The sequence below is a fragment of the Capsicum annuum genome, chromosome 6 (genome assembly GCF_002878395.1).
Source record: "Capsicum annuum cultivar UCD-10X-F1 chromosome 6, UCD10Xv1.1, whole genome shotgun sequence".
In the NCBI taxonomy this organism is placed as follows: domain Eukaryota; kingdom Viridiplantae; phylum Streptophyta; class Magnoliopsida; order Solanales; family Solanaceae; genus Capsicum; species Capsicum annuum.
The window spans coordinates 120,661,742-120,673,983 of record NC_061116.1 but is presented as its reverse complement, the minus strand read 5'-3'; the positions used below and the strand labels follow the sequence as shown (position 1 = coordinate 120,673,983).

The 12,242-nt window shown below is 32.2% G+C and overlaps 2 protein-coding genes across 2 annotated transcripts; one reads left to right on the top strand and one right to left on the bottom strand.

Moving 5' to 3' along the window:
• The first annotated feature begins 3,445 nt into the window (after positions 1 to 3,445).
• Positions 3,446 to 8,219, top strand: LOC107873188 (stearoyl-[acyl-carrier-protein] 9-desaturase, chloroplastic). The gene is made up of 3 exons (XM_016719938.2): positions 3,446 to 3,721; positions 6,743 to 7,247; positions 7,337 to 8,219. The coding sequence occupies exons 1-3, from the start codon at positions 3,597 to 3,599 to the stop codon at positions 7,895 to 7,897; spliced, it is 1,191 nt and encodes a 396-aa protein (XP_016575424.1). The 5' UTR covers positions 3,446 to 3,596; the 3' UTR covers positions 7,898 to 8,219.
• Positions 8,220 to 10,623: 2,404 nt separating this feature from the next.
• LOC107874979 lies at positions 10,624 to 12,006 on the bottom strand. Its single transcript, XM_016721659.2, has 3 exons — positions 11,212 to 12,006; positions 11,014 to 11,108; positions 10,624 to 10,856 (listed from the first exon to the last, which is right to left on the bottom strand). Exons 1-3 carry the CDS (start codon positions 11,323 to 11,325, stop codon positions 10,721 to 10,723), a joined length of 345 nt encoding a protein of 114 aa, XP_016577145.1. The 5' UTR covers positions 11,326 to 12,006; the 3' UTR covers positions 10,624 to 10,720.
• Between the last annotated feature and the right edge of the window lie 236 nt (positions 12,007 to 12,242).

Here is a 12,242-nt window from a genome sequence, read left to right as displayed (position 1 = left end):
ATGGTTTTATGAAATGCTCTCACTTATGTTATCTATAAAAGTACATTATTTTGGATTTCTCTGGGTACCAGTACATCTGCATTGACCCCCTATATTTCAGGATCTGAGGCACAGTCCCGGAGTCCCGCTAAGCATTAGATTGGGTTGTCCAAAATTTGTAACTGGTGAGCCTCCCTTATTTTGGAAGGCCTTGTTGATTTGACATTGATATTTCATGTTGGTTTATGATACGACTGGGGGCCTTGTCCCAATATTCAGACAGTAGTGTTTTTGAGTTGTTAGAGATTTTGTAGACTAGTGTCAGGTGTTTTTGAATGTTTCATGAACTCATGTTCGTATGTTCAGTTGAAGTAAAAGAATAACCATGTTTCCGTCTTATCATATTTTTTCGCATTTTCCTTACAGTATATGAATTATGTATATGATTGCCAGTTAGAGAAGGGCTTTCGGGTCTTTACGGTTTGGGATGTCCGTCACGGCCAGGGCCTCGGTTCGGATCGTGACACATATGTAACATCAAACCTATTCATCTACGCATATTACTACCTCTAATTCATTTTATTCATTACATGGAAGAATTCTACACCTATAAATAAAGGTGTTTCTTTCTTTATGTTCATGTATTAAAGATAAGAAAAAGATAATAAGTGTGAAAAAATATTATTATATGTAGTAGTGAAAGAGAGAGTTGAGACATAGAAAAATATTCTAAAGTTTTAAACTATATTCACTATACAAAAGAGAGTATTTATATTAGTGAAAGAGAGAGTTGAGACAAAAAAAATATTTTAAGTGTTTAACTATATTCACTGTACAAAGAGAGTTTTAATATATTGAAGGAAGGTGTTTTTATGATGGAGTTTTGAACTCTTCAACTAATCCGGAGTTATTTGAGTTGTACATCGTTGATAGATTGTTGTATCCTGGAGGGGACAAGTCAGGAGATATACTGCTGGATCAATATAAATTATGTCACAGTGGGCTTGAATCCCCTTAAAGAGAACAAGATATCTGCAACTCAGTTAAGAAGAAGATTATCTATTTTCTCTATATTTTGTTCATTTTATTATTTCAACTATAATTATTGTAATTTGTGGTATATTACACCAACACTTTTCGAATCATAAAATATGAATTTGAATTAGAAAATTAATCTTTCAAGTCTTTGTGAATATGATATCTAGACTAAAAAATTATATTACTTATACGATCTAGTAATTATGTGTGTGTTGGATAAAACAAAAGTCTCCAAGGTTTTTATCAAAAATATTGTACTCTCTTTTTTTGTTTTTACTTATCACAGTTTGACTTGATATATTTATTAAGAAAAATAATTAATAATATAGTTATTTTGTCATAATATCCCTATTAAATGATATTTATATTATATCTTGCAATTAATTTGGAGAAAAAATAATTAATGTTATGAATAAAATAAAATAAAATATTATCTTCTCCTAATATGTCAAACATGACAAATAAAAGCAAAAATTCAATTAAAAAAATTAATGATAAATAAAAACTAATCGAAGTGAATACCAAATTTTAATAGGATAAACACTTACTCACACGTGATATTCATCACTATAATATAATACACGTGCCTTGTAATATACTGTATTACTTTTATGGTTTAATCATGATTAAGTTATACTTTTTGTGTTCAAATTTATTTGTCATTATCTTTTAAATTTAATTTTTATTTTACTTATCAACTTTTGATAAATCAAAAAAAGACAAGAAAAAATTTATGTTTAGCCTTAGCATTAAAAATTTGTTTTTTAAAATTATTTTTTAATATCTTATTAAGTATTACTTCCTCCGTTTCAGAATAAGTGAATTGTTGAGATATTTATTGGTGTTTCAAAATAAGTGAATCATTGAATTTTTTTCAAATTTGTCCTTATGATTTGACAATCAATTAACTTTTGAAAAGATACTACAAAGTTAACTTTTTTCTTTTTTTTTTTTGGGTAAAAATGAAAAGTTGTGTTAAATTTATGTCTTTAATATTTTTTCCTTAATATGTGTGTCAAAATCCAACAATTCATTTATTATGAAATGGAGAGAGTAATTTATAGGGATAATATGATCAAATCATAATAGCAATTATTATTTTCTTAGTAGGTGTGGCTAGCCAAAATGTGAGAAATGTATATCTTCTCATATTTTAATTTAGAGCTGATCTTAAAGTATGAATATTAAGTGCAAGTAAATATTTTATTCTTTTTATTCTAGAGGGGACTTTTTTTTTTCTTGTTTTTCTTTTTCTGTGGGTGGATGGCGGATGGGGTTGCAACTTTGAAAGAGCATTGCATGTTTGAAAACTTGGCAATGAATAAAGAAATGAATTTAACAAATGTGCGTCATGCAATACAAAGAAACAAATAATTATGCCAAGTGGAATATATACTTGGCAAGGGTTTTTTGCCTTTAATAAATTAATAAATTCACACTGGTCTCTCCTCGACCATATCAAAAACCTTTTAATTTTCCTTTTTGTCAACATTCACACACTAATTCAGAAGTTACCCTTGACTTTTATGGTTTTCTTCATTGATTAACATACACCGTTAATCTTCGTCCAATTTGTAGTATTTATTAAGAAATATTTTCTATTTCTTGAATCAGAGGTTTTTAGCTTTCTTTATTTTATTCCAATTAAGTTGTGTCTTGAATAATTAAGAGGACATATATACTATTCTTCTAATTTTAGCTTTTCTTTAAATAATAATGAGAGGTTTACATCATCAAAAAACTAAAAAAGTTACTACTTTCCATTTTTACTTTTCCCTTTTTCTATTTTCAGATTTCCAAATAACACTTGTTGAGTTTATAAAATTAATGGATAATTTATTTATTTTTATTTATTTTATTCTTAACATTTATTATAATTTGATTTAATTCATTTTTTAAAGCATTAATTTTATTATATTTAAAGGATATTATAATAAAATTATTTTTATTATTTATTATTTTTTAATTTCTGTGTCAATAGAAAAATGAACAAGCAAAAATAAATAAATAGAATATATCTTTTCCAGAATTTATTAAGAAAAATTAATAAAAACATTCTTTTTTTTTCCGTACGGAATGAATAGCTTCTTTAACATGTTAAAAATAAGAGCTTTTATTAGTTTTTCCTTAACAAATACTCTCTCGGTTTCATTTTATCCGTCCCAAATTTTCTAATTAAGAGAGACTAAATGATAAAGTTACATCAATAATCATTATTTTTTTAATAGCCGTGTCATCTCAATTTAGGACAGTAAAATAGGACGGAGGGAGTACCTTAAGATAAACTCATTAATAGTTTCTTCGAAATGTAAAAATGAAGATAGTCGTTACTAATGTCTTTTGATTATCTAAAACAAAATATTTATTTGGGAATGAACTAAAAAATCTAAAATATCTATGTTACCAACAGGTAAATGAGAAAAACAGTGGGGGCAATATTAGCTGAAAAACACTTGTGAGTCCAACTGGTTCAGCAGTGTCCCACCATTTGGCCTCTCTTCTCATATAAGTCTGCTATTCCCTTTTCACTTCTGTGGAGGAAACAAATCCTATTTTTCTTTCAAGAGAGAAAAAGAAAAATGGCTTTGAAGTTGAATGCCTTCAACTTCCAATGTCACAAGCATTCTTCTTTTGTTGTTCCACCAATGGTCGCCCTTAGATCTCCCAAGTTTTTCATGGCTGCTAGCCTTAGCTCTGGTACAAAGTGGGTATCTTTTCTTTTCTTTTATGCTTTTTTTTTTAAATAATATTCTTGAAACCCCATTAGTTCATTTCCAATTCGTGTGTTATAAAAAATGTTAAAAGAAAGATTTTTGGATGCAATATGAGTTTCTTTATGGTGTTTAAGTTGTCTTTTTAGTTTATGAAACCCCATTTGTCCCTTTTAATTTCTAGTATCAAAGGTTGGATCTTTATTTAAAAAATATTGTTTCTTGACAACTTTTTGTTGGGATTTTCCTTAATTTAGTTATATTTTTTGTACTTTAATATGAGGTTCATTTTATGTAAATCTCCATCCTTATCTCAGAGATTCTAATTCTTTTTTCTTAGACAATTTGATTCATTTTATTTTGGGCTATGAGATGTTTTACTGTCCTTTCACTCAAGCTGGGATTTCTTGTATGAATTGATAATTGGGTGTTGTCTCTGAAGGTTTATACTAATGACATGTGAATCTTCCGTGGAGTTCAATTTTCTTCAATGCCTTATAGCATGCTGATTAAATTTTCTGTTTGGTAGAGAATTTCCTCTGTTGTAGTTATGTAGTATATACCTTTATGTGTTGAGTTTTCAGGATTTATTACTAGTTTTGTTCTCTGACATAGAGAAGAGAGAGAGAGAGAGAGAGAGAGAGAGAGAATTGGGTGGGGTGGGGGGTGGAGGTACTGTTTCATTCAATGTTAGTTCATTTACTCTTCAAGAGAATTTAATGGTATACAGTCTGATCTTTCTTGTCTATTTTTTTTTATGTTGAAGGGAACTCAGGCTCTAAAATTGTATACTAAAGACGCTAAATTTCTCTTTCCATTGTCCAATTCAATTTGTTGGGAATTAGCTTTCAAACGCTAGATATATTAGATTAAGCTACAGAGTTGACTTATTTTATGACAAGTTGGTCCCCAGCTAGTTTACCTTCTTGATCTTTTGATTCAATTATGAGGTTCTTTAGGAATGATTTTATTAAAAACTCTCTCTCTCCCCCTCTATTTTGTGTGATAGTTCAGTAACAGTTGTATATTCTTTGATCTTGTTCTTTGACTCATTTCCTTTATTTTTCATTAAAATTTGCCATTAGTTCATTTATGCTATTTCTTTCTATATACTCCTCCGAACTATTTTTTCCCCTTGAACTGAGGGTCTATAGAAACCGTCCCTCGACTTACCTTCGAGGTAGAGATAAGGTCTGCATGCACTTTACCTTCTCCATATCCCCTTTGTGGATTTACACTGGGTATGTTGTTTTGTATTTTATGTTTCAGTCATCCGTTTTCTTTTTTAAAAAAGAAAATTGTGGGGACATGGTTTTTGTGTGTGTGTGGTGGTTGGGGGGTGGGGGGGTGGGGGGGGCTCCTGATTCGTATGCTTGTGAATTTCAGTAGTTTTTAGAAGCATTTTTTTTTCAGTGGCTTCAGTAGCAAAGATGGAAATTCAGGATTTCTGTCAAGTGATCCATTTACGTAGTTGTTCTAAGAATTTACCAAGGTGTCAGGCTGCTTGGAAGTGTTTTTTTTGGTCTTTTTCCTTTTTTTTATGGGAATCAACAACTGTTTGTTGTCTTTTCTATGATTTGATCACAACCATGATTGCAAATGTTGTTTGCTTAGACTTTGGTTTTTCAATCTTCTGTTGCTTGGCGGTGATGTTAGTTCTTTTAGAATATATTTGGTTACTCTTTGATTGGGTTCCTTTTCTATTTACATAGATTCGTTGAAGTATGATGCAGGTATCGAGACTTTTATGCCTATTTTATATGTATATATCTTTGCCTCAATTGGTGTAGTCATTAGTTATCAATCTGCAACAAAGTTGTCAGTTTGGCTAGGCTTGTGCTTGTTTCCCAGCTTTCTTTCATATTCTATTGTAACAAAGCATAAATTTTCTTGGTTTTCCCTTGGCTTTACTTTCATTTTTTGGATTCTCAAACTACTTTCCCTTAGTAATCTGGTTATCTGGATTTTATTTTTTTTATTAGCTTCTTCCATCACTTAATGGAAGTGAAACATGCTTCTATAAACTGTATAGGTCAGTTTAGTTTATGCGTGGAGATTAACCAAGTGCTGCAAATAATGTTGTTTCGTTTGTGATCAATTTCTCTGCAATTCTTTTCAACATACATTTGGATAAGTCTTTACTGGACTGTAATATAATACTTTATCACTTAGAAGATATCTAGAGAGTCTAGCCTTTTATGAGGGCTAATTTGTCGATTGCAAAAAGAGAAAAAAGGTTAGGTCGAATGAGTAAACGGACAGCCTGTGGCTTCATCAGCTACTTTACCAAGTACTAGATCAATTGATATGTCGAAAACCTGGAGACGCTTCTTCTGTACCTTAGTTGATGATAGATAGTTACAACAACAACAACATACTCGGTGTATTCCCACAAAGTGGGGTCTGGGGAAGGTAAAGTGTACGCACTCCATACCACAATCTCAAATGAAGTAGAGAGGTTGTTTTCGATAGACCCTTGGCTCAGGACAGATAACGGTATAATCAAACAAACAAATGAAAAAACATAAAAGCACACAACAAAAATGGAAGACACACCCTAGCTGAGAATAGATAGTTGGCGGAAAAAAACTGTTAGAAGCATATTGGTGGCATTGCTCAGTCTATCCAATTGTTTAAGACTTTATCCACTGGTTAGTCAAATTAAGATAACTAGGAAATCTTTTGAATGAAATGCCAGAACTTTTCTGAACCTTGCGATGCTTTGTTCAGAACATAGATTTATCAACATGCTGAAATTACATGTTGCCATGCTAATTCCGCTGGTACTGGAGATTGTAGAGCATGATATCAACCTAAAGAAAATTTTGCATATGTGGGGTGGTACTTGGTTCTCATCTGAGTGGCTTTGCGATGGCAACAATTACCATTCCTTATTGCTTGTATAATGTGAACTCTGAATTTGTTCCCATTTACAGTATCGAGATACATTTTGTTGATTGAGTTCTCTTGCTTCATCCTCTCTGACAATTTTGTTTTCTGTCCGTTGTGTCTAGGGAGGTCGAGAACCTGAAGAAGCCCTTTTCTCCTCCTCGTGAGGTTCATGTTCAAATAACACACTCTATGCCGCCTCAAAAGATTGAGATTTTTAAATCTATGGAGGGGTGGGCAGAGCAAAATTTATTGACTCTCCTGAAACCAGTTGAAAAAAGCTGGCAACCACAAGATTTCCTGCCCAATCCTGCATCTGACAGATTTCATGACCAAGTCAAGGAATTGAGGGAAAGGGCTAAGGAGCTTCCAGATGATTATTTTGTTGTTCTCGTTGGTGATATGATCACTGAAGAAGCCCTTCCGACATATCAGACCATGCTTAATACCTTGGATGGTGTTCGTGATGAAACCGGTGCAAGCCCTACTTCTTGGGCCATTTGGACAAGGGCTTGGACTGCTGAAGAGAACAGGCACGGTGACCTCCTCAACAAGTATCTTTACCTTTCCGGAAGAGTTGACATGAGAGCAATTGAGAAAACAATTCAATACTTGATTGGATCTGGAATGGTGAGTTCTTGCATAAATATTTGACGTGATTTCTTACCGGTTAATGTCAATTTACTGTTTATATTTCAATTTCTTCCAAAATGTTTCAGGATCCTAGGACAGAAAACAGTCCATACCTAGGATTTATTTACACATCATTCCAAGAAAGAGCAACTTTTGTCTCCCATGGGAACACAGCTAGACTTGCTAAGGAGCATGGAGACATCAAGCTGGCTCAAATCTGTGGCACGATTGCTGCAGACGAGAAGCGCCACGAGACAGCCTATACCAAAATTGTTGAAAAGCTTTTCGAGGTTGACCCTGATGGCACTGTGCTAGCATTTGCTGATATGATGAGGAAAAAGATATCAATGCCAGCACACTTGATGTACGATGGCCGCGACAATAACCTCTTTGATCACTTCTCAGCAGTTGCTCAACGTCTTGGCGTCTACACTGCTAGTGACTATGCAGATATCCTGGAGTTCCTTGTCGGTCGATGGAAAGTGTCTGATCTTACTGGATTATCAGGAGAAGGAAGAAAAGCTCAGGAATACGTATGTGGGTTGCCACCAAGAATCAGGAGACTGGAAGAGAGAGCTCAGGGGAGGGCAAAACAAGGACCACTCATGCCATTCAGCTGGATATATGACAGAGAGGTGAAGCTCTAAGTTGCAGAAACATGGTCGTTTGCTCTCTCCAGCAAGACTACTGCTCATATAGGGGATCTTCTATTAAAGATAGTGTGTTAAAATCTCTAGTGTCATTGCAATTCATTGTTATTGTTCCTTTGTGGGAAGTGGTTTTGCTGGGGATGATTTCTGGTGAGATGTAGATACAAACGGTTTTGTTTTGTGTTGTTAGGTCTGCTACATAGAGTGGCAACTGTAGTGTTTTTTTTCCTCTGAAGACGTTCTGACGTGCATCAGTTTGCTTTCCTTGCTAGTTGTGTTGTGACTAAACATAACATCAATCTTAAAGAAATTTTGACGATTATGGTCTTTTCTTTATTCTGTGCTAAGGATTTATAAATTATACATCTCTCATAGGTACATTCTTAGACGGAATAAAAAGAAGATATGGTATCCAGTGTATAAGTGCATAAATAGATACTTAGAAAAAAAAGATTACGAAGAAAGCTATACAACTATCCAGAGATTATGTATATGTGATAGATACATGTATTTGGCATAATTATGTCTTAACTTGTGGCCCTTCACCGTAAGAAGAAGAGACATTATTGTCTATATCTTCAGTCTTCTCCATTGCCTTCAAAGTTGTTAAAATTGATCTTGGTCTAACTCACACCCCAAAAGCTAGCTCATGAGGAGGAGGATTATTCAAGCCTTATAAGAGATAACTCATCTCATTAACCACCAATGTGAAACTTTCTTCTCTTTCTTCAAACATTCCCCTCACGCCCAGACCTTAACTGGACGTGGAAATCTCTCCCGAATCTCAATCCGGAGGCCCAACATTGGGTGACATGGATCTGGCTCTAATACCATGTTAAAATTGGTCTTGGGCCTAACTCACACCCCAAAAGTTAGCGTGTGATTGTGTAATTATTTTAAGGTAGCGTATAATTTAGTAGTTATACGAGAGATGTTTCTTTATTTATGTCATTTGGCCATTAATATAGTTAGGAGTGTTCATGATTTGGTCTGGATTGGTTTTTGATCAAAATTAAAATCAAATCAGTTTAATAAAGTTTTAAATTTTTAAAATCAAATTAAATAAATAAAGACCATCAGTTTGATTCGATTCATAACTAACTAATGATAAATTAATCACTATAAAATAACAGAGACATGAAACAACTATTTTAAATGAATATTAGTAAAAAAAAAATCTCTCTACTATTACATGTTCAACATTATTTCAAAGTTTTAGCACGTTTAAGTTGCATAGCTACAGAGATTACTCCATTTCACATGTTAACATCCACAATATTATTACATTTCACATGTCTAACATCCACAATATTATTAGAAAACCAACCCAATTAAAAAAACTCAAACATTGCAAATCATTAAATATTATGCCTTAAAATATAATATTTGTTCATTAAATATTTATTCTATTGAGGTGTGTAGTTTTAAAAAGTAAAAAGATTTTTTTTTTTTTACCTTACACTTCTAAAATGACAAATAATTTTAGATAACTAATTTTAAAAATCACATCATATTATTTGAGTCGATGGGAGTACTATATTGTGTCTTCAAGAAGAATAATTTAAACTTAAAAAATGGAGAAATTCATGCTAACAAGGTAATTTGGCTAAATTATCCTTATTTATTACTCATTTTTATTTAATGTTTCTCTTCTTACTAAAAGTAGAAACAAACAACTAATTATGCACTAGTTTTGTGAATTAACAAACATTAAGCAATATCTATTTTTAATAAAGACGATAACTAATTACTTCCTCCGTCTCATTTTTAATTGATCATCTTACTAAAAATAAATATCCCACATTAGTTTATCACTTACTAAATCAGGATATAATCATTTTTTTTATTTTACCCTTATAATTAATAATCTATATCTATATATATATATCTATAATATATAAAAGTATGAAGATCCTTAGAAAAGTGATTCAAACTTTTTGCCTTTCATTAAAACACTCTGCTTTAGACAAAATCGTCTTTTTACTATTTTTTTAAATTATTATTTAATTATTTATTATCTTGAAAAGGAATCCTAAAATATATGGTAAGAGAAAAGTCCTACAATATATGGTAAGAGAAAAAAAAAAATTAATAAATTTTTGATAGTTTTTTTTGTCTTCCTAAGATAAAAATAAAACCAAATCACTTAAGAAAACGTAAAAAACTCATGTTTGATTGAAATATTTATATTTATTATACAATTATTAGGAAATTTAGGGTATGAGTATTTTTTTTAACGGAGGACGGGGGAGTAAAATTATCCAAATTTGGCCACAATTGTGAAAAGACTTACATAACCTTGTAGGTCTTTTCTCAAATAAATTCCCTCCAAATTTTCTTAATCAATGCCATAACTTTTTTCTATTCCCCAAACTGATTGAACAACTAAAATTAATTTATAAAAGAATAATTAATGAATTTAAGGTACATATATTATGTGTTAATAACTTTTCAATAATTTTTCATGCCTCAACTTTTATTTTAGTTTTTATATAATTATTATATATAAAAAATATAATTATTATGTATCTATCTATCGAAAATTACTATGCCTCAACTTTTATTTTAGTTTTTATTTTATTATTATGTATAGAGTGAGCCCTAATTCAAATTATGTATAGCTTTCGAAATTTTTTTTTACGTATCTAACAACAACAAACCCAGTATATTCCCACAAAGTGGGGTCTGGGGAGGGTAGAGTATACGCAGTCCATATCACTACCTCTAAAGAGGTAAAGAGGCTGTTTCCGATAAACCCCCGGCTCAAGATTAAAGACAGTATACAAAAGCACCTATGAAGATACATACAGCAAGAAAATATCAGAACAATAGACTGATGGGTATGCAAGCTTCCAAGGTTCTTAAGCACATCCGATTTACAGATTTATGCTTTTTCCCCTTCGGCCCCGCTATAGATCCTTGCTTGGCAGCAGATGAAGATGGCTGGAAGTTCTGCCTAGAACGTCGTTCAGAATGATATGCAAGTGAGATGGTGTCTAACATTTTTTAACATCCAAAAAGAGAAAAAGGACCATTTATTTTGCGCAAAGAGAATATTAATCAGAACAAAGATAAATTGAAGTACTAAACTACAAGATGAAGGAAAGGTTTACCTTGAATCTCCTATTTTTGCATTCAAAAATCTCCTTGTACCAAATAGAATTACACCAAGGAACATGAGATTCCCAAAGAAGACTCCCATGAGCACCTAACAACAGCAACCGTCACATTATGATAAAGCAAAGATCTAGACCGACAAAGGGAGTGGATAGGGACTGAAATAGAACTGACACAGATTTCAAGGTATGCACCTTTCCACAAAGCCCTAAAAATGAGGCAAAGCTTGCAGGCAAACTCCTCTCATCTTGAACTGTGCATACCGCCAACATTTGGTCTTTACGAGTTGAGGCCATTAAACAATGCATGTCTTAAAGGTTGCCCTAAGTTGGAACATAGGGCTATCATAGAATTTTATTCTACTGAAGTGGAATTCTGATTCTTAGTTCAATAAAGCACAGTAGTTTAATACCTTGTCCCAATTTTAAATCATCCACTCACAAGAGAGAAAAGATAAGCATGCTTATAATCTGATTTGTAATTGTAAATTGTTGGTTAGAGAAACTTACAAGAAATAGTTAATTCCTCAAATTAGCTGTGGTCACAACCTAACAAGAGGTGTAAACTAAACCATTTATACTTCCAATGCAATACTAAAGGATTACATGTCGCAATATCATGTCCAAAAAGAAAGAGCAACTATATTTATATGCATGGAAAGCTTTTTAATGTGAAGTCTGGCTACCAAGTTCAAAACAACCCCCTGCATGCTGTTTGAATCCTTGGGAACATATATAGAAGTCAAAGGATTAACCCGGAAGGGTGGCCGGATTGGTTGAGCAGGGATCTCTATAATGGAGAGTCTCAAGTTCAAAACCCCTGCATGCTTTCTCGGTTGAGCTCATCGCACGGGGCTTTCTTAGTGCAGTTTACCTCTCCTTTGAGGTTCGCAGGCCATTACTCTGAAGCGGGTTTACAATGTGCGCACCCGAGGGGTAGCAGTAGCAGATTCCCTTGTCATCAAAAAGAAAAAATAGAAGTCAAAGAATCTAGGCCTCAACTTTTTACGTATCTATATATCGAAAATTATTATGCCTCAACTTTTATTCTAGTTTTTATATTACTATTATTTTTTCTTATATAATTATTATGTACAAAAAATTATTATGCCTCAACTTAGTTTTTATATAATTATTATGTATAACATATAAAAAAAAATAGTGTTTGACCGAAAAATTAATTAATTACACTAGTATAACCAGCATGTCATATATAAATGATTTTT

Excerpts from the sequence above, each read along its gene's own strand:
- LOC107873188 (XM_016719938.2), top strand. The coding sequence starts at position 3,597 with ATGGCTTTGAAGTTGAATGCCTTCAACTTCCAATGTCACAAGCATTCT. Across the intron at positions 3,722-6,742 it reads AGCCTTAGCTCTGGTACAAA|GGAGGTCGAGAACCTGAAGA; the intron begins GTGGGTATCTTT and ends CGTTGTGTCTAG. Across the intron at positions 7,248-7,336 it reads ACTTGATTGGATCTGGAATG|GATCCTAGGACAGAAAACAG; the intron begins GTGAGTTCTTGC and ends AAAATGTTTCAG.
- LOC107874979 (XM_016721659.2), bottom strand. The coding sequence starts at position 11,325 with ATGCATTGTTTAATGGCCTCAACTCGTAAAGACCAAATGTTGGCGGTA. Across the intron at positions 11,109-11,211 it reads TTTTAGGGCTTTGTGGAAAG|GTGCTCATGGGAGTCTTCTT; the intron begins GTGCATACCTTG and ends TGCTGTTGTTAG. Across the intron at positions 10,857-11,013 it reads GCAAAAATAGGAGATTCAAG|GCAGAACTTCCAGCCATCTT; the intron begins GTAAACCTTTCC and ends ACGACGTTCTAG.